Source organism: Myxocyprinus asiaticus, chromosome 6, assembly GCF_019703515.2.
Source record: "Myxocyprinus asiaticus isolate MX2 ecotype Aquarium Trade chromosome 6, UBuf_Myxa_2, whole genome shotgun sequence".
NCBI lineage: Eukaryota > Metazoa > Chordata > Actinopteri > Cypriniformes > Catostomidae > Myxocyprinus > Myxocyprinus asiaticus.
The window spans coordinates 51,553,684-51,574,846 of NC_059349.1; the positions used below are offsets into that span (position 1 = coordinate 51,553,684).

General features: G+C 36.9%; 1 protein-coding gene across 1 annotated transcript in view; it reads left to right on the forward strand.

Moving 5' to 3' along the window:
- Window positions 1-21,163, forward strand: part of LOC127443193 (CUGBP Elav-like family member 5) — a 239,602-nt gene that overhangs the window by 168,958 nt on the left and 49,481 nt on the right. Inside the window, exons 4-5 of the mRNA XM_051701782.1 lie at window positions 7,501-7,629; window positions 11,869-11,948. Of these exons, the coding sequence (XP_051557742.1) occupies window positions 7,501-7,629; window positions 11,869-11,948 (209 nt within the window). The remainder of the gene's footprint in view (window positions 1-7,500; window positions 7,630-11,868; window positions 11,949-21,163) is intronic.

Consider the following 21,163-nt stretch of genomic DNA (forward strand, 5'->3'; position numbering starts at 1 on the left):
CCTTTTCAGAGTAAGTGTTAAGATAAAGTTGCTCATTACTTTCTAAAGCAAAGAGACAAGTAGCTGTTTCAAAACATAGTGTGCTGCCTACCTAGACAGCATTTTAACGCATCATACAGTAGGTGCACATCCGATATGTTGTTCCAGAAGGTAGACAGCAATATTAATATTTATTCAAACATGCAGTTTTATATATATATATATATATATATATATATATATACACACACACACACACACACACACACACACACATACACTGTTGGCCAAAAGTTTGAAATAATGTACAGATTTTGCTCTTATGGAAAGAATTTGGCAATTTAATTCACCAAAGTGGCATTCAACTGATCAAAAAGTACAGTCAGGACATTACTGATGTAAAAAACAGCACCATCACTATTTGAAAAAAGTCATTTTTGATCAAATCTAGACAGCAGCCATCATTCCAATACCTTATCCTTGAGTAATCATGCTAAATTGATCATTTGGTACTAGAAATGTACTTGCCATTATATCAAACACAGTTGAAAGCTATTTGGTTCATTAAATGAAGCTTAACATTGTCTTTGTTTTTGAGTTGCCACAGTATGCAATAGACTGGCATGTCTTAAGGTCAATATTAGGTCAAAAATGGCAAAAAAGAAACAGCTTTCTCTAGAAACTCGTCAGTCAATCATTGTTTTGAGGAATGAAGGCTATACAATGCTTGAAATTGCCAAAAAACGGAAGATTTCATACAAAGGTGTACACTACAGTCTTCAAAGACAAAGGACAACTGGCTCTAACAAGGACAGAAAGAGATGTGGAAGACCAGATGTACAACTAAACAAGAGGATAAGTACATCAGAGTCTCTAGTTTGAGAAATAGACGCCTCACATGTCCTCAGCTGACAGCTTCATTGAATTCTACCCGCTCAACACCAGTTTCATGAACAACAGTAAAGAGAAGACTCAGGGGTGCAGGCCTTATGGGAAGAACTGCAAAGAAAAAGCCACTTTTGAAACCGAAAAATAAAAATAAAAGGTTAGAGTGGACAAAGAAACACAGACATTGAACAACAGATAATTGGAAAAGAGTGTTATGGATCTTAACCCCATTGAGCTTTTGTGGGATCAGCTAGACTGTAAGGTACGTGAGAAGTGCCCAACAAGACAGTCACATCTATGGCAAGTGCTAACTCTTTGAAGTAGTTTAAGAAGTTCTGAAAATTTTATTGAAATGGTAATAGTAATTTTTCACATTATTAATGTCCTGACTATATATTGTGATTAGTTGAATGTCACTTTGGTGAATAAAAGTAACAATTTCTTCCATAAGAGCAAAATCTGTACATTATTCCAAACATTTGGCTGCCATATATATATATATATATATATATATATATATATATATATATATACATACTGTATACACGTATATTAATAGTAAAATATAATATTTTACATTATTATTGTCACACCCCCATCAGGTTCTCCCACACATTCCATTCTCTGCTCTATTTCTCCTGCCTTCTAATGCACAACTGCAGTCAATCCCTCACTAATCACAGACACTATATGCACCCCACTGAAACTGACATTGTCTAGTCTCTTCAAGGATGCAGACCTCACTGCTTCTAATAGTGATTCCCACCTCTCATTTGTTATCTACGTATACTCTTCAACACTCTGTTAAGTACTATCTTTCATGGTTACTTACCTGTGTTTCTTTTCCTGAGTGTTTCCTGTTGTCTTCAATACATTTTGTAGACAAATTATTATTTTAAACAAATTATTTAAAAACAAATATGATTCTATAATATAATACATCATCTTCTTCTTTCGGCTGCTCCTGTTAAGGGGTCACCACAGCAGACAATCCGCTGTATATATATATATATATATATATATATATATATATATATATATATATATATATATATATATATATATAGAGATATAGATATAGATAAAATACACAGTATATGTCAGTGCACCATAGTTCTAGCGGGAAGACTAGCAGCTGTACATCATCGCACCATTAGCTAGGTAACTCCTAGCCAATCACATGTAAGTCATTGCTTTATAAGTCTGCTCACAATCTATCACATTGCTGTTTCAGTGTGCTAACATGGAAACCTCCACCACCCCACCACCACCAGTTGAATCCCGTCCTGCACGGGTTAGGCTCCTCGCCCCTGCCTCCTATCTCCGGCAGGATATGGTGGTTTCGAGTACAACTAATTTGGACCACCAGACGGGGCTTACACCAAAGAGAGACATTACATTTCTGTTTTATTTTCATCAAATAAGTCTGTGAGTCTACCTGATAGAAATATATATATATATATATATAATTGTTTAATCATTATATAACATTATATTTATAATATTTTTACATGTATATAATTTTAAGATTTTTATAAGGTTTTTATTTTATTTATAATTTTGTTTTATAATATATTAATATATATATATATTTTTTTTATTATATTTTTATAAACCATCTGCAAACCACATATGTCATGAAACAAAATGATTTGTCTAAATGGGCAGATCAGATTTCAAGTAGTTTATTCGTCATTTGAGACGTTATTTTCTGCCTATAAAGACCATCTCACACCAGACGTGTTTTTTAGGCGTTGTGTCAAAGGAAAAATGAACAAACTTTTTAAAACGCATCTCAAGACAATTGCATTCTGTTATATTCATTAATTTTGGTATCATCTATCACAGTAGATATCAAGGCAGCTTATGTTTTGGAACAGAACTGGCCCCTGGGAGGGAGGGGCTAACTGATTAGACTCATGAATATTCAACATGCTAATGAGAAGCAAATGAGGGGCTCTGTGTGGATAATTAGAATTGTGGCCAGCAGGATTTGTCACAAGAGGGAGCGACGCTTCAGTGGTCTAATATAAATTGTAAATATGGTGTCTCTGTAGTATGCATTTATCGACAGATAAAAGTAATTTATCTGCATCATCAGCAATTGAGACTGTCTGTCAATCAAAGTGACAGTTCATCCAAAGGAAAATTGTATTGCTTAGAAAGGCTTTTTCATTAAGGATACAGGTCACAGATCGACAGCATTGCAACTCGTCTGCAACCAGCAAAGCAGAGAGACAGAGAGAGACAGACACTCAAAGACTTACTGCCTCCAAAGCACTGAACACACACTCAAACACACACAAATGATGATGCAACTTGGTTTCAAGGGTAAACAGAGCTGGGAGTGTGTGTTTGGATGGTAAAAGCGTGTGTGTTGCTGTGAGCTGTTTGTATTTGTGAGTATTTGCCACGTTTTTTAATAGAGTGTATCTGTGTTTCTGTGAATGTTATTTCATAGCTTTTACATTACACAGTAGAGTATACATTACAGCAGGGAACAAGTATTGTAAAAATTGGCACTCTGTCGACCAACAAGCAAGAGGGAGATTAGTTCACCCAAAAAGGCGAACCTTTCAAACATGTATGACTTTCTTTCTTATGGCCTTTTCACATCAAATGTGAAATTACACCACAATTAAGAATTTGTATATATACAATGGAGCTTTCGCTCTGGAATTTCTTATGCCTTTTTATATATTTTTTTCTTCAATTTATATGTAAAATAAGGTCTTTGGTAAACATTTATTAAAGATACCTGTTTCTAAAACATAAATTACACATAGCCAAAGTGTGAGTTTTGAAGTTTTAAAATTTTAAACAAGTTGCTAAATAAGGACTACAACTACCACAAGCATGTGAGTGTACGTGTCAGACGAAAAACGTTGTAGTCCTTATCTAGCAACTTGTTAGCAATATACTTAAAAATAAGTAGCTCGAATAATGAGTCAGACTGAAGATGGGTTTAGTTATGGGCTTTTTCTTCTCATCCATGATAGACAGAGGGCAGAGCAGCTAAAAAGGTATGTTGCACCACTTACTATACCAGAGTAAAATTTACTATTGATTAGCGCCACCTATTGTATAGGTGTGAATTTGCCAATACCGAGTATTTGCGTTGCTTTTGGTGTGAAGGGGCCATTTATCTGCAATTCATCTCACTTTTTTGCATTAGGTTCATTGTGAAAGACAAAAATATAGCGAGTAAAAGCTAAGTATATGTCTTTGACAATTATGTTGGTGTTGCTTATATACCGTGTTTTCGCTTATAACTTCAGGAAGAATAATCACATACCATTACTTAGAGGAGGTGATTATTTTTCAAACAAGCCCACACACAAGGTAATCGGATGCACAGATCATTAGATAATCCACACGAAGCACAATGTTACATATGACCACCAGGAGATGGCACCACATACATGACACAGACTCCATGCAGACTCATTGAGTCAAAAGGCACTCATTCTGTGAAATCTCATTACTAAAATCATGCCTCCATGCTATCCATACCTTTAGTCATTGTTGTGTTTGCATATGTAAGTAGTTCTTATGTACAGGTATTATGTTTTATTTGTTTGGATAGGCTTTTGGACACATGGAGACGTTTTTGAACACTATGATAAATACATTTTGTAATGCTATAACTGTTGATTGCTTTGTCGTATCAACACTACAATTGTCTCAGATACAGTTGACGTGAAAAGCAGTTTTTCAGGACACTGGATTTTAAAGATAATTTTTGTAAAAATCCAAATAACTTTATTCTTTACAGATCTTTATTGTAAAGGGTTTAAACAATGATTTCCATGCTTGTTCAATGAACTATAAACAATTAATGAACAAGCACCTGTGGAACGGTCATTAAGACACTAACAGCTTACAGACGGAAGGCAATTAAGGTCACAGTTATAAAAACATAGGACACTAAAGAGACCTTTCTACTGACTCTGAAAAACACCAAAAGAAAGATGCCCAGGGTCCCTGCTCATCTGCGTGAACGTGCTTTAGGCATGCTGCATGGAGGCATGAGGACTGCAGATGTGGTCAGGGCAATAAACTGCAATGTCCGTACTGTGAGACGCCTAAGACAGCGCTACAGGGAGACAGGAAGGACAGCTGATCATCCTCGCAGTGGCAGACCACGTGTAACAACACCTGCACAGGATCGGTACATCTGAATATCACACCTGCAGGACAGGAACAGGATGGCAACAACAACAGCCTGAGTTACACCAGGAACGCACTATCCCTCCATCAGTGCTCAGACTGTCCACAATAGGCTGAGAGAGGCTGGACTGAGAGCTTGTAGGCCTGTTGTAAGGCAGCTCCTTACCAGACATCACCGGCAACAACGTCGCCTATGGGCACAAACCCACCTTCGCTGGACCAGACAGGACTGGCAAAAAGTGCTCTTCACTGACGAGTCGCGGTTTTGTCTCGCCAGGGGTGATGATCGGACTCGCGTTTATGTTCGAAGGAATGAGCGTTACACTGAGGCCTGTACTGTGTCCGTCATGGTCTGGGGTGGTGTGTCACAGCATCATTGGACTGAGCTTATTGTCACTGCAGGCAATCTCAACGCTGTGCGTTACAGGGAAGACATCCTCCTCCCTCATGTGGTACCCTTCCTGCAGGCTCATCCTGACATGACCCTCCAGCATGACGATGCCACCAGCCATACTGCTCGTTCTGTGCATGATTTCCTGCAAGACAGGAATGTCAGTGTTCTGCCATGGCCAGCGAAGAGCCCGGATCTCAATCCCATTGAGCATGTCTGGGACCTGTTGGATCGGAGGGTGAGGGCTATGTACAGTCAAACCTCTGCAATTGATCCAGAACGCGGTGGCACGATTGGTCTTTATTGATGTCACGCCTCTCTTCATTGATCTGCACTGGCTGCCAATGGTTGTTTGCATAAATTTAAAAGCATTGATGCTCGCTTATTGAACAACCACTGGCTTCACACACCCCCTTATCTACTCTCGCTGCTTAAATAATTGTATGCCCTCTTGAAGCTTACGATAAGCAGGTGAGTGGTGCCTCATGGAGCCATCTCACCAAGGCACAAAATCACTTTCCTGGACTTTTACTTGAACTGTTCCTCGCTGGGAACAGCCTGCCAAGCCCCACCTGAGCAGCTGATTCTCTAGCAACCTTCAAGAAACATCTAAAGATGAATCTCTTTCACAAGCACTTGACCCAATGCTACTAATGCAAAAACTCTTTCTTCTTCTTAAAACCAAAATCTCAATCCATTCTTTTCCACTCTCTCTCACATTCCTCTCTACTTGTGCTTCTCTGAGCAAGTTCCAACTTTGTATTAGTACAGCACATCTCATATTACTGCCTTCTTAGGATGAATCACTTCTGCTGTATTCCTCATTTGTAAGTCGCTATGGATAAAAACGTCTGCTTAATGAATAAATGTAAATGTACTATAGCTACTATCAATTCATTTGAAAGCAGATTTTTGTAGTTGCAGTATGTTAAATTAACCTTATATAATTTGATGATACATACAGTTATGAACTGTATATATAATCATAAATTGACATCTCGTAACGCTTAAAACATGGTCACTGTTTTGTTTAATGTTTACAGTGCATTTCTAGCAACCCCAGCTACAAGTTTTTTATTGTAAATTTTACACACACACACAAATTACGGTTAACTAACAACTCAACAATTACAAATTTCACAATGCAACAACATGTGAAATCAAGCTTGTGTAGCTAGTAGCATTTGTATTTGCATACTTATGTAGAGTATACTTTGGGTCCAAGACGTTGGTTACTGTCGAGTAGTGTGTGTGTGTGTGTGTGTGTGTGTGTGTGTGTGTGTGTGTGTGTGTGCTACAGTTAAGTGAAAGCTTTACAGTTGTAACACATCCCAGAGGTGTGGTTAGTGAAGGATGGCTTTACTGCGTCCATCAGGCCATAAAGTAAGTGTGTAAGTGTGTGTGTGGAGGGTTTGGCCTTGTATAGCACTCAAAGGCGTTTTTACAGATGCTTTATATAGATCCATCTCCCCATCTCTCTTCTCTCTCTCTCTCTCTCTCTCTCTCTCTCTCTCTCTCTCTCTCTCTCTCTCTCTCAATCTGGCCATGAGTGTGTTGCTGTATATAGCTCAGTGCTGAAGGGAGAGACCAGACCTTGACTCATAAAAATGATAAAGTCTGTTGCAGCGTCAGATCAGGACTCTCGGTGCATGTGTGTGTGTGTGTGTGTAGAGAGAGAGAGAGAAACAGACAAATGCATAAACAAGACGACCCCCCTTCCCTCATTTACTGATACAACATACTTGGAACTTTCTTCAGAAGTGCTTAAAATATCAAAATAATCTTGAGTTGCTTAAAGCAAAAACCCTCATTGCAGCAGTCTGGGAACTTGTAAACACATCTTTGTTTCACTGCGGACTGATATAAACCTGTGCACCCCCACTCACGGAAATTGCGTAAAACCAGCCGATCAGATTAGAGCTTGCGATTTTAGCCCACTCTTCCCATTTCTGTGTGTAATATGCATCAGAACTGGACAGAGTATGCAGATCAGAATGCAAGCGTAGAGTTGTTCTTATGTTTGGAAAAAACTTTTTTATGTATTCGCTTCTTTGTGTGTGTTTGTATTTCAGAGGACAGGAAGTTGTTTGTAGGGATGCTGAATAAACAACAGACAGAAGAGGATGTGTACCGCCTTTTTGAGCCCTATGGAGTTATTGAAGAATGCACAGTATTAAGAGGCCCTGATGGAAACAGTAAAGGTGAGGATTAGTTCCTACTTTCATCTTGCTTCAATGTAAAAACAACTTTTATTGTATCAGATAAATTCTATTTTAAAGGCTGACTGAACTAACTTATTACTAAATATAAAAGTAATTATTTTATAAAAAAGTTAGGGTTTAGTTATAAAAGTTATTAAAACAGTAAACCTTAATGATCTCACTTTATATTAGGTGTCTTTAAATATGTACTAACATAAAAATACATACAGTACAATGTACGTTTTGTGTAACTAACAATTCTCTCAAGATTCACATTTGCTGCTACTGAGGTTGAGGTACGGATAGGTTTAGGGTTAGGGGTAAGGTTAACAGTGTAATAATAGATGTAATTAAATGCAGGTACATTAAATGTTTGCAGAATGCAACAACATGTACTGTATGTACATAATAAGTACATTGTATCAAATGCTTAAGTACATGGTAGTTATATAAGACACATTATGTAAAGATGATCCACTTTAATGTATTTTTTTACTTTAGGAATACACACAATTAGTGTCAGCTAAACATGTAAAAAATCATTATGTAGGGGTTTGTTGAACATATTGATTTATTGGCAGTGAAATACATTAGATATTGTTGGCTCTTATATGACAAAACAATGTTGTGATGTTCCTCATTTGTAAGTCACTTTGGATAAGCGTCTGCCTAATGGCTAAGTGCAAATTATTTTATGTTCATTGAAAGCACAGGCCAACTTTAATTGTTTAAAAGCCTGTAAAATCAAAAATTGAGTTTTGTGGCATTCATTACATCTTAAAATAGACAAATTTTCACATTTAGCTGAAACAGTATTTAACAGCCTTTAAAATGTGCAGTATATCTCTTCCTAGAAGATTGACCAAAAATATTGATGACACTGATTTTTGTCCAATCAAATGTTTTCCTAGAATCCAAACAAAGAATCGCGGTAACAAAAACGCAGCAAAAGATCTCTGTAATGACAGCCCACTTCCATGACACAACGAGTCTACACCTTTAAAGGGATAGTTCACCCAAAAATGAAAATTCTCTCATCATTTACTCACTCATGCCATCCCAGATGTGTATTAGGCCTGCAACTAGCAATTATTTTGATAATCGACTAATCTAACGATTATTAGAATGATTATTCGACTATTTGGGCGATTAATGCAACGATTAATCATTAGCTCTTAACCGACTATTCAGCTTGTACCCCGACTTAAAAGGTTGTATTAAACATGCTTACTAACAATAAAGCGGATATAATAATCTTTTAAAATACCTCTAAATGACATTCACTGAATTAAAGAAGAAAAAAATGTATTAAGTTTAATTCAGTAAAAAATTCACTGCAAAAAATCCTATTATCAAAAGTTTTGTTTTGTTTTCCATTTAAAATAGTCTAAAAATACATTTACTTGAGAAGCACCACATAAGATATTTAGACTTGCTTTAAGAGAATGTATCTTAAATATAAGTGTATTTTGTATTTAAGTGTATTTTTTCACTTGGTTATACTTCTGCAAGTGCAGTAAAGACAAAATATACTTATATTCAAGATCTGTTCTAAATATCTTATATGCTGCTTCTCAGGTGAATGCATCTTTTTTTAAAGGATTTTTAGATATTTTAAAATATTTGTATTTTTAATATTATAGTCAACATTCTCATATAAAAAAAATAAATAAATGAAAATATTTATTTTAGTATAGCTGCTAAAGTAAATGTACGTTGTTTTAAAGGAGTTTTAGATATTTATACTGGAAAACAAGCCAAAACAAAAACAAATCAAAAACGTATTTTGTTGCAGAATATAATGGGGTGAAGACTCTCTCACCTTTCTGTTCACTTAAATCCATCTTTAACTCACAAAAAAAAAACAAAAAAAAAACTCTCTCTTATTAATAAAGCTGCGTATTGCCAATTTTCTTCACGATAAGAAATGCACAGTGACGCATATACTGTATTATGATTCAATAAGTCGCAAGCCATCATGTTATAATCTAGCTGCAGCAAGCGTGCCTGCTTGAGGGACGAGCATCCCTGTGACAAAGTGTGCAACAGCCGGGTACAGTTTCAATCTCTCCCCCTTGGATCGGGACATTCACGCATCTCATAGAAGAGGCGCTGACTGCACAGAGAAATGCCACTTTCAGAGTTATGACTTCAGAAGATATAGATTTAACCGTTGGAGTCTTATGGATTACTTTTATGCTGCATTTATATGCTTTCTGGCCAACGTAAAGTTCTGGCCAACATTCCCTTGCTTTGCATGGACCTACAGAGCTGAGATAATTTTCTAAAAATCTTAATTTATGTACAGCAGAAGAATGAAAGTCACACATCTGGGATGGCATGATATGTGCGAAAATAATGAGAGAATTTTCATTTTTGGGTGAATTATCCCTTTAAACTACTTATATGTTTGTATATCTTTTTTATATTTAGTGATATGCTTTACATATAGTGACTCTATATTAAAATCAACAACTTTAAATTAATATTTTGATATTTTTCAATCACTTTTATTTCAATTACATCATTTGCAATGCTTCATGAGATTGTAGTTCATACTTAGGGTCTTGTACCTTGTTCTTTTGTGTGATTTCCAAATACTTTTTTTTTTTTTTTTTTGCTTCAAATCAAAGTTTGTAATGTTGTGATTCACCTTGGAGCTGGTTGGTTTGTTTAACTGCTTTTTGGTTTGGTTCAACTCTTTTAATGAAATCCCTATGGAAATGATTCAGTATTTATAGTCATCATCTATCATAAAAAAAACATAGAAAACTGCAGCAACTGCATTTTAAAGCGCTTCTCAGTAGTTTAAGAAATGTGACCTTCCACATAAAAACCAAAGACAAAAACAAAACAAACAAACCAACAAAAAGCTGCATTCAACCTTGAACACTGTCAGAAGTGCTTTTATTTCAAATTCGATTTCACCTCGTCAGTCTATTCAAAAACACGTCAAACCGATGCTGTGCTGACACACTTTGTCTGTTCTCTACGTGAGCATGGCAGAATCCATTCTGGAGGGTGCTGAGTGAGCCCTCATCACAGCAGGATGCCATTATCACCTGACAAATCCCATCGCAGCTTCGGCACGGTCCTTACAGGAATTCGGTCTGTTAGCTCTCTCAGATCGTAGCTGTGTTAAAACATGTCAGAGGTCAAACTTGTTTGAAATGTGTAAAGAGAGAAATGACATGAGATTTTGAACTCGACATGAAATTATGAAGATTTGATGCTTTCCACACTGATATTCTGTGATGTTTAAAAACAGTACTTCATGAGAGAATTTATGGGATTGTAGATTTCATATGGGTTATATGATACTCTTAAGTGTCCAGGATGATATTATTATTTGCATTAATGGCCAAATACACACTGACCGCTATGTTCAGAGTCTTCCGAAGTCATGAAATAGTTTTGTTTGAGGAACAGACCCAAATGTAATTAATTTATGACTAAAAATCCTCCCTTCCACTGTAACTCTCAAATCTCATTCATATCCATGTCCATCTAAATATTGCAAGGACAAATTTAATAATAAAAAAATTTGGTCTGTTCCTCTCACAGAGCTATCGTATGGTTTCAGAAGACTTGGAATATACTTCTATCATCTACTTTCATGGTACTTTTGGTGTTTTGTGCAAATGAAATGAAGATGTTGTCATCCGAAACATGCTTAATTTTTTTATGGAACACAAAAGGAGTTATCTGGCAAAGCCCATCGTGCTGTAAGATTTTTATCGAGTAGTGAATTTTGGTCTGTTCGTCACACAAAGTACTGTTTTGGAATATAGTGCATGAGTCTTATGGAATACTTCTGTGCTAATGTTTGTCCTTTTTGGAGCTTGGCAGCCTTGGTCACCATCCACTGTCATTATATGGAAAAAAGCAGTCTGGACATTCAGCTAAATAACTTTTTTTGTGTTACACAGAAGAAAAATACTAAATGGATCAAAAGTTTTTAATAGACAATTCTCTGATTAGTAGAATTTTCATTTTTGAAAATGGGGGCTAAATTTTAAGAATGATTGGGAAAAAAAGAGTCTGTGTGTGTGTGTGTGTGTGTGTGTGTGTGTGTGTGTGTGTGTGTGTGTGTGTGTGTGTGTGTGTGTGTGTGCGTGTGTCTACGCCTTCTCTCTCATCTCCAGTGTAGCATCCACCAGAGACAAAGCTCTCCACTGCAGCTATTCCTCATAATATTTATTTTCTTTGGTGTGTGTATCTTGTGTGTATGTTTTGCAGGTTGTGCCTTTGTAAAGTTTTCAACACACACTGAAGCTCAGTCAGCTATCAGCGGGCTACATGGAAGCCAGACCATGCCTGTGAGTACACCTACACACACACCAAACACATATGCACACACTTACATTTTTACTTGTGTTATTGACATGGGGACATACCATAGACTTATTGTTTTTGTATAAGCTAATTATAATACCTACTGTATAGACTAACCCCACCCTAAACTTAAATCTAACAGAAAATTGTATGCATTTTTAGAATGGGGAAACAAATAAATAAAAAAAAAAAAAAAAATTGGACATCCCAAAATGTCTCCAAAGGGAGATTTTGTCTGATTTAGCTCACTTCTGGGACAAATTTATCCCCAAACTATAGCTAAGTAAGTACACACACACACAAAACAGTGGTGGCTGGTGCTTTTGAAGAGTGGGTAAGCACATAATATTGTTTTTGGTGTCTGCAATGCTGCTCCCAAAAGCTGCTCAAACTGCTACTCAGTGAAATTTCTTAACAACAATAATCAACTAAGCTCCAAACTGCTTTTGCAATAATTAAAAGTGTCAATAGGCAAAATATCCGATTATGAAAGCTGAAATAAATGTGTTTCATCAGATGTAAATAAAAGGTGTTGATTTTACGTTTCATATGCTTTCAGTCACGTACATCACTGTTTCAATTACTGGCCGTTCCTTGTGAAGTCCTGCCCATTTGAGAGCTCGACCAATCATCATATAGAGTAACTGGGCTTCCAGGTGGAAAAAAATAAATTGAAAGTCCAATGTCCAATAGGGATGAGCAATGCCACTTATTTTCTTTTCGATCCGATACCAATTATTATTAAGGTTCAATATGGCCCATACCAATACCTCTATTAAACTGATTTTAAAATTGTTATAATTGGTCATTTTAAATATTATTTTACTATTTTTTTATTTTTTTTATTTATAGGCCTAAAATGTAAAATTATTAGACTTCTGTTTTGTTTGACCTTACAAAAATAAACTATGGTTATACAGTGGTAACCACAGATCTCTATATCAGGGGTACTCAATAGGGGGACTCCGGTCCAGATCCGAACCGAAGGACACTTCAATCTGGGCTGAGTTCTAAATCTTTGTGCTAGTTATCTGACACTTGGCTAAGTGATTGTGTAAGCATACGTGTATACGAAGGATATAATAGTTTTTAATTTTTAATTAAGTTTTTATTTTCATTTTATTTCATTTTCAATTTTTCACTCAAATTTAGTTTAGTTTTAGATTTGTTCATTAGTTAACTGTTAGTTTTGGTTTAGTTTTTATTTTAGTTTTAGTATTTATATTAAGGGATATTGGAGATTGGAGAAAACGGGTATTTGTGTAATGTGGGTTGTATACTGAGGCTGGACTCTCCAATGTCCAATTTATAAATAATATTATTGTGGGGAGCCTTCAAGTAGGATTTCACTTAGGGCCCCCAAATGTTTAGAAACGGCCATGCTAATAGTACAGCTAGGTAATCAACTCAATTCTCCAGGACAGAAATGTAAACTGTGCTGTGTAGGGAAGGAGGCTATTGTCATACTGTATGGTAGTAATATAATGTCACGTACGGTAGTCAAAGGAAAGCCTCCATCTCCATAATTTACAGCAGGGGTGCTCACACATCTATGGAATGAGATCTACTTTTTCATGTTATTGCAGCAAGGTCTACCATGCACAATGTATATACATTGACACAACACCAAAATATTAGTAGTTGTTAGTGATACTTGACAATTCTTGATACCAGCTTAGTAATCACACTAACTAATTTATGTAAAAATTTTACTCAAGTAATTATTCAAGACTACTAAACAGTCAATAGTAAAATAACAATACAGCAATGAATAGAAATGGTTAAAATAGAAAATACAAAATTAAGAAAACAGTGCTTTTGTTAACAGCTTTAAATGTTTTTAACAGAAGTATCAAGTATTCAATTAATGCATTCAGAATGAAATGCTACATAGAGCAGAACTACTATTGGTCTTCACTGTATAATGTATACTACATTAATACTTTTCAAAGCTAATAAAATTGTCCAGCCAAGAACAGCGAGTGTTTTCTTATTATAGTTGTTTGATTAATATTAACAACACACTAGACTTCGGCAGGTCTATTAGGTTACATTAACACTTACGAGTCTGATGCTTTGATACAAATCTTCTTTTCCCCCACTGTTTACGTTCCCTTTATACATCACTCTCTGAGCTTACATGAATACCTCACCAAGATGGGCAGTTTGGTGGTCAGGCATGTATCCACATAACGAGCGTTCTCAGAGCACACGTTATTTTTTCGTTACTGACATTCAAAAAACTTGTCCCGGACCAGCGTTTATGTCGAGCCCTGCTGAACTTCAAACCAAAGTCTTTACCGGTTCTATATTAAATGTAAAACAAATCAAAGATTGACAGGGTAAGACAGAATGAGTGAAAGACCTTTGCCTCTCTTCATGATGTAAGAAAGTGATTCTCGCTCTGTTGCTGATGCAGTGAGGTCAGGCCATCTATTATCGCCGTTTAGTGATATCTTCATGTTACGGTAATGGCGGGTTTAAAGATTAAAAAACACTGCAACAAAAACGAAAACGAAATCTTATTCAATATTATTTTTATTTCAGTTCATTTTTATTTTAGTTTAGTTTCAGTTTTTCCAATTATGTTATTGTTTTTTTTTTATTTCAGCTTACGAAAATGCTTTTTTACATTTAGTTTTCATTTTCGTTTTAGTTTAAGATATTAAAGGAGCAATATGTAACATTGACATCAAGCGTTTAAAATGGGTACTGCAGTCCAAATTCAAAATATTGGAGAGAGTTGTCTCCCCCGCCCCCTCCTCCCGAGACTCGAAGCTCACTCAGGTTGCCAGGTTAAGGACACGCAACAGGAACGAGCATACTGACAATGGCTCTCAACTCTAAGTTGGTCAGCTAATGTAAACGTTTGCAATATTTTTGTTGTTTGCAAATTATAAACCAGCTCATGTGGATTTTTTATAACTCTGTCAGTGTTCAGTGTTATTCAGTGTTCATGGCTGCAGCGCGCTGTGTTTGCCCACTAACTTGTTTCAAATCTGGCAACCCGGGGTGGCGGGATCACACAGGCCAAAACACAAACAGAAACTCTGGCTCAGAACAGACACTTCAAAGTAGAATATACTGACTGTAGCATTGTTATCGGAGAAACCAGTATTTCAACTTAGCATGTTTCCTAAATCTCTGATAACATATTATGATAATTTTATGCTTTAGTACAGTAAATATATTACATATTGTACCTTTAACCTTGGTGTATACGTGCTCTCCACGCGTTGCCTCTCTCAACTCTATAGACACGAGGCGGTGCATAAAGCCTGATTTACTGTACGGATATGGATATTATGGATACTACAACATTACTGTAGTAAAACCATTGATAATTTTATTAAAAAAACAATGGTTTCCAAAAAACTACGGTTACGGTCATGGTTACGGGTACAGTCATGGTTACTACAATATTATTATAGTAAAGCTATGGTTAATTTTCACAATGGGATCATTTATTAACAACAAAAAAGCCATTTAGCTGTTTTCCGAAAGTTCTTAAATATTTTTATTTATTTTTTTACAGTATTCAGTATTGTTTTCCACTTTGAAGTTTATGATATACATTCATTTTCATGGTAACTAAAAAACATCATTAAAAAAAAAACTTTTGAATCAGTATTTTTATGTGAGAATATATATACTTGATACGGGATGTCCCGATACAACACTGGTACTGGAATCAGGTCCGATACCACACTCATGTACTTGTACTCGTGCTCGTAAACATGTTCCAATACCGAAAACCGATACCATCTGTCGTACGAATGTCATTCCGTAAACATTCTGCAAAATAAAACAAAATAAAATCACATTATGTCCTAGTGAAATTATTTAACCACTAAGGTTGCGATTTAATGAGATAAAAACTGTATATAGTTTGCATGTGCTGTGCACTTTAAAGTGAATGTGTGGAGCTGGTGTTGTGCTGACGCTCGCTGCTCATACCTTTTAGAGCTCATTGTCTCATACATGGAAAACACCATCATGAGCTCCACACGCTCTGTTTGTAGCAGATAACAGTGAGCAGAGTGATAATTCACTTTGTAGCGCAAGGCACGTACAGACCACATAGATATTTATTTAATTAAATAGCAGCCATCTGCGGTTTAATAATCGTTACTCGGACTCATTCTCAAAAAATGGCATCGGGACATCCCTACTTGATACAACATCAGTATCGGAAGTATTGATGCTTAAGTATCGAACCGCCCATCCTTAATGTCCAATAAGCAATCAGATGCAGATCCAATGCAAACACTGTTCATGAAGCTCCCTTATTTGGAGTGCCAAAAGCAAAATTGAGTGAGGTTTATGCTTAAAGCTGAAGTTTATCATTTCTGCACCATACGGAATTGCAAAAATGACTGATGTTTTCAAACAGATTCCAATAAACTCACAACAGACAACAAACAAATGGTCGTTACCCCCCACAAAAAAAAACTCATACCACTGGTTGAGCCAGTGTTGCTCTGTCAGGCTGGACGTTCTGCTTAAAACAAGCAGAGAAATGTTTCTATAATCTCTCTCTCTCTCTGTAGCTCAGATGAATAATTCCTCTGTCACACATTGAAAGGACATATAAAGAGGTGCATTTCTCTATCCCCTCAGAGCAGGATGAGAGAGAGACAGAGGGAGGGAGGGAGGGAGAGTGGGGTACACATGATCAAATAAAGCGAAAACAGGACTCTGACAAGAAATAGAGCAATGCTTCTGATGATGACTGTAAATGTGTGTTTAGAGATCAACCCATCCTTGAGTGTAATTATCTTCAAATGTAACGTTCAAAGCTATCTCTCTCTCATACACACACAGATACATACACACACTCTGCATTTGCACTCTCTCATACCATTAATTATAGTCATTTACATACGACAGTACGGATGAGTGAGAAAACGAGAAATTGGAAGGCAGAGAGAAAGAGAGCCTCTGTTCCAAAACCTACTTAGTTGCCTACATAGGTAGCATTTTACGACATCTTAAAATACATAATTAACACGTATAGTTATAGACGTAGACAAGTTATAGACTTCGTATTTCATTTTGAGTTTGCATTTTGGTCGAAGACAAATAATGCTGCAGTATATTTAGTCTTCTCACATACTTGTGGTTTTCAGTGTCTTTTTTTCTTGTGCCAAACAATATGAATGTGAAAAATGTAACTAATAAGACTTTGGCGTTAGAATATCAATACGGTATTGTGAGGTAAAATAATGTGATTTGAAAAGGAAAGGTTTTCCCCCACCTTTACAAATTAGCTGCTTAGGGCTACCCCCAAGATGGCTGAAAAGCTGCCTAAAAGTTACTTTGTAGGGCTCCAGGTCTTTGGTCTCACTCTCTCTCTCTCTCTCTGAGATGAAAGGAATATTGTGACCTTTAGGGCCGATCGATCCTGGGCTGGTTTATCGGGTTAGGGAGGCCCAGCACACAAAAGGTCAAGTGTGCAGTAAATCATCAAGAGCCTTCTAATGACTCTCTCTCTCTCTCTCTCTCTCTCTCTCTCTCTCTCTGTGTGTGTGTGTGTGTGTGTGTGTGTGTGAGAGAGAGAGAGAGAGAGATAGAGAGACATTACACTGCACTTTTTATTAGCACCAAGAGAGCAAGTTCACAAAATTGAAAAAGAGAGAGATGGAGAGAGGGAAGGAAGAGAAATAGCATGTGACAGAGATGAAGACTTGGTCATATACATAGATTTTGCTATACACAGCATTTTTTTTTTTTTTAAATCAGTTTTGTCCTGTTCTTCAGTAAAAATATGGAGAGATCCTTAAAACAAGATAAATTTACTTAAAAACAAAATTTGGATATTAATAGAGAATATATCTTGAATTAAGTTCATTTTTCTAACCCCGTTGACAAACTGTTGTTTTAAGTAGGACTGGGTATTGATACAGATTTCCCGATTTGATTCTGATTCACAAGCTTTCGATTTGATTCCAATTTATTTGGGTATATTTAATTTATTATGTCCATTTTCCTTACATATGAAATTCTTTCTCTCTCTCTCTCTCTCTCTCTCTCTCTCTCTCTCTCTCTCTCTCTCTCTCTCAATTAATGCTGTCAGTTATACGGGGGACCTTCTAACTTGGTACACTAAGAAAATATTAATTTACAAATGTAATTTTATCATTCATTTTTATCATTTTTATCCACATTTTAGGTTTTTAAAAATGTACAAATTCTATGTATTCCATCTATATGATATCTTGAAATTGCATATATTATATTGCATTTTGTTATATGTTTATTGTAAAAAAAAAAAAAAAGAAAAATCTAGAACAAATAGGTTTCCTAAAAATTTGATGTCCACATACAGTGCATTCAGAAAGTATTCAGACCCCTTCACTGTTTTCACATTTTGTTATGTTGCAGCCTTATGCTAAAATGCTTTAAATTATTTATTTTCACATCAATCTACACTCCATACCCCATAATGACAAAGCAAAAAACGGATTCTTTATAACTTTGCAAATTTATTACAAATAAAAAACTGAAATATCACATTGACATAAGTATTCAGACCCTTAACTCAGTACTTAGTTGAAGCACCTTTGGCAGCGATTCCAGCCTCAAGTCTTTTTGGGTATGAAGCAACAAGCTTTGCACACCTGGATTTGGGGATTTTATGCCATTCTTCTCTGCAGATCCCCTCAAGCTCTGTCAGGTTGGATGGGGACCGTCGGTGGACAGCCATTTTCAGGTCTCTCCAGAGATGTTTGATTGGGTTAAAGTCCGGACTCTGTCTGGGCAACTCAAGAACATTCACAGAGTTGGTCCTAAGCCACTCTTGCGTTGTCTTGACTGTGTGCTAAGGGTCATTGTCCTGTTGGAAGGTGAACCCTCGGCCCAGTCTGAGGTCCTGAGTGCTCTGGACCAGGTTTTCATTAAGGATATCTCTGTATTTTGCTACATTCAGCTTTCCTTCAACCCTGACCAGTCCTCCAGTCCCTGCTACTGAAAAACACCCCCACAGCATGATGCTACCACCACCATGCTTCACTGTTGGTATGGTATTGCGCAGGTGATGAGCGGTGCCTGGTTTCCTCCAGACATGACAAGTTCAATCTTCATTTCATCAGACCAGAGAATCTTGCTTCTCACAGTCTGAGAGTCCTTTAGGTGCTTTTTTATGTGTCTTGCACTGAGGAGAGGCTTTTTCCATCTGGCTACTCTGCAATAAAGCCCATATCGGTGGAGTTGCAGTGCACATGATCTCTGGAGCTCAACCAGAGTGACCATCAGGTTCTTGGTCACCTCCCTTTCCAAGGCCCTTCTCCCCCGATTGCTCAGTTTGGCCATGCGGCCAGCTCTAGGAAATGTTGTAGTTGTTCCAAACTTCTTCCATTTAAGAATTATGGAGGCCACTGTGCTCTCTTGAACCTTCAATGCAGCCAAAAGAAATGTGTAGCCTTCCCCAGATCTGTGCCTCTACACAAACCTGTCTCTGAGCTCTGCAGGCAGTTCCTTTGACCTCATGGCTTGGTTTTTGCTCTGATATGCATTTTCAGCTGTGAGACCTTATATAGACAGATGTGTGCATTATTAAATCATGTCCAATCAATTTAATTTGCCACAGGTGGAATTTATTTTGCATGCGCTATCTGCGCTTGTTTAGTGCCCACTAAAGGAATTATGCAGGTCTGGCAATGGTGCAAACGCAGCCACAAAACCGCTGCTGAATGCAATTTGCACACTGAATTCTGATCTTGCGGTCCGATTTTGAGCGCAGTATAGCCAAGGATACTGCAGACCACCGTATTTGACCCACCGGAACTGAACAGCATCACTTTGATCCAGACACCTGGATTATCTCTTAAACATGCAGAACGTGCACATCTGGATATATGTCAGGTTATAACGCTCTTCAACATCATTTGATGATTATTTGATTAATTACTGCTGAAATGATTGGTTGAAAATGTTCAAAAACATCTCTTTTAAATAACATTTATTTTACCGCCTACTTTATTTTCGGTGGTAATAGCGCAATGTAAATTGCACAGGACAAATTGCACAGATTTTTTTTTAATGAAGCGCAATCTCTAATGACACTAATTTACATAGAAAAGAGGCGTGTTTGCAAGGAAAGGAATGACAATGACTTCATTTAAATATTGAAGACGCAGAGCAATTTCAGAGCTGAGTGGCCCGCTAAACGTGATTGCGAGTGGTTAGAGAATAAGACGCAGGTATTTGCACTGAAATATCACACGTAAAAGTGTCACAACTGTTTAGTGAATCTGTCCCTGTGTATTGGGAAAAGCACAAATAAAAATCTATACAAATAAAAACTATTTGACTTGATTTGACTATGGGTATTTTTTTTCTACTTTGGCAACAAAATCTCAGTGTTCTCTCTTTCCACTGTCAAACAAACAAGGGATAGCTAGTGCTGAAGCATTTTACCAATCAGAAATTAGCTTAATTAATTCTGATACAAGTAATGGCCTGCATCGTACAATCACTGCCAACCATGTTAAAATAAAATTATACACTAGAAATTCTGAATCTATGTACTGATTATCATTGTTCCATGTCTGCCAAACATGTTGAGTAGTCCAAACATCATCTGCACCCTGAAACTGAACTTTTGGTAGGAAGTTTGGATTGAGGCACTTAGCTGCGTAGAAAGCTATAGGATGCTCCTGTCACATATTCCCTGTTTTTGTATTGACTTATGTTGAAATTCTTGTTTAGTTCCTGTTTCCTTTTAGTTTGTAGTCCTTTTGTAGTTTCATTTTATGATTGGTTTTCCCCTGATTGTTTTCCCCAGGTGTTCCTCGTTCCCTTCTTTGCCCTTGTGTATTTAAGCATTTGTTTTCCCCTGGTCTCTTTGTCAGTCTTTACATGTGTTGTCATGTTCTGTGCCTGGTTTCCTGTGTTTTTGTTTCGTTTTATTCTGAGTTACTTTGTTCATCTTTTGTTTTTCATTAAAGCTGCATTTAGATCCTCATTCCTCGTCTGCCTCGTCACAGAAATGGATCTAGCGGCCATCAGAATTCTGCTCCTTCAGCAAGGGGACCGTCCAGTTGAGGATCATGTCCGTGAGTTTCTAGAGCTGGCAAATGTAGTGCACTATCCAGACTGCTCTCTGGTGGTTTTCTTCCGGGCCGGTCTGAATAGTACACTGAGGGAACTGATGCCTCTGGCTGATCCTCACTTTGCGGTTCCCTTTATACAGTTCCCT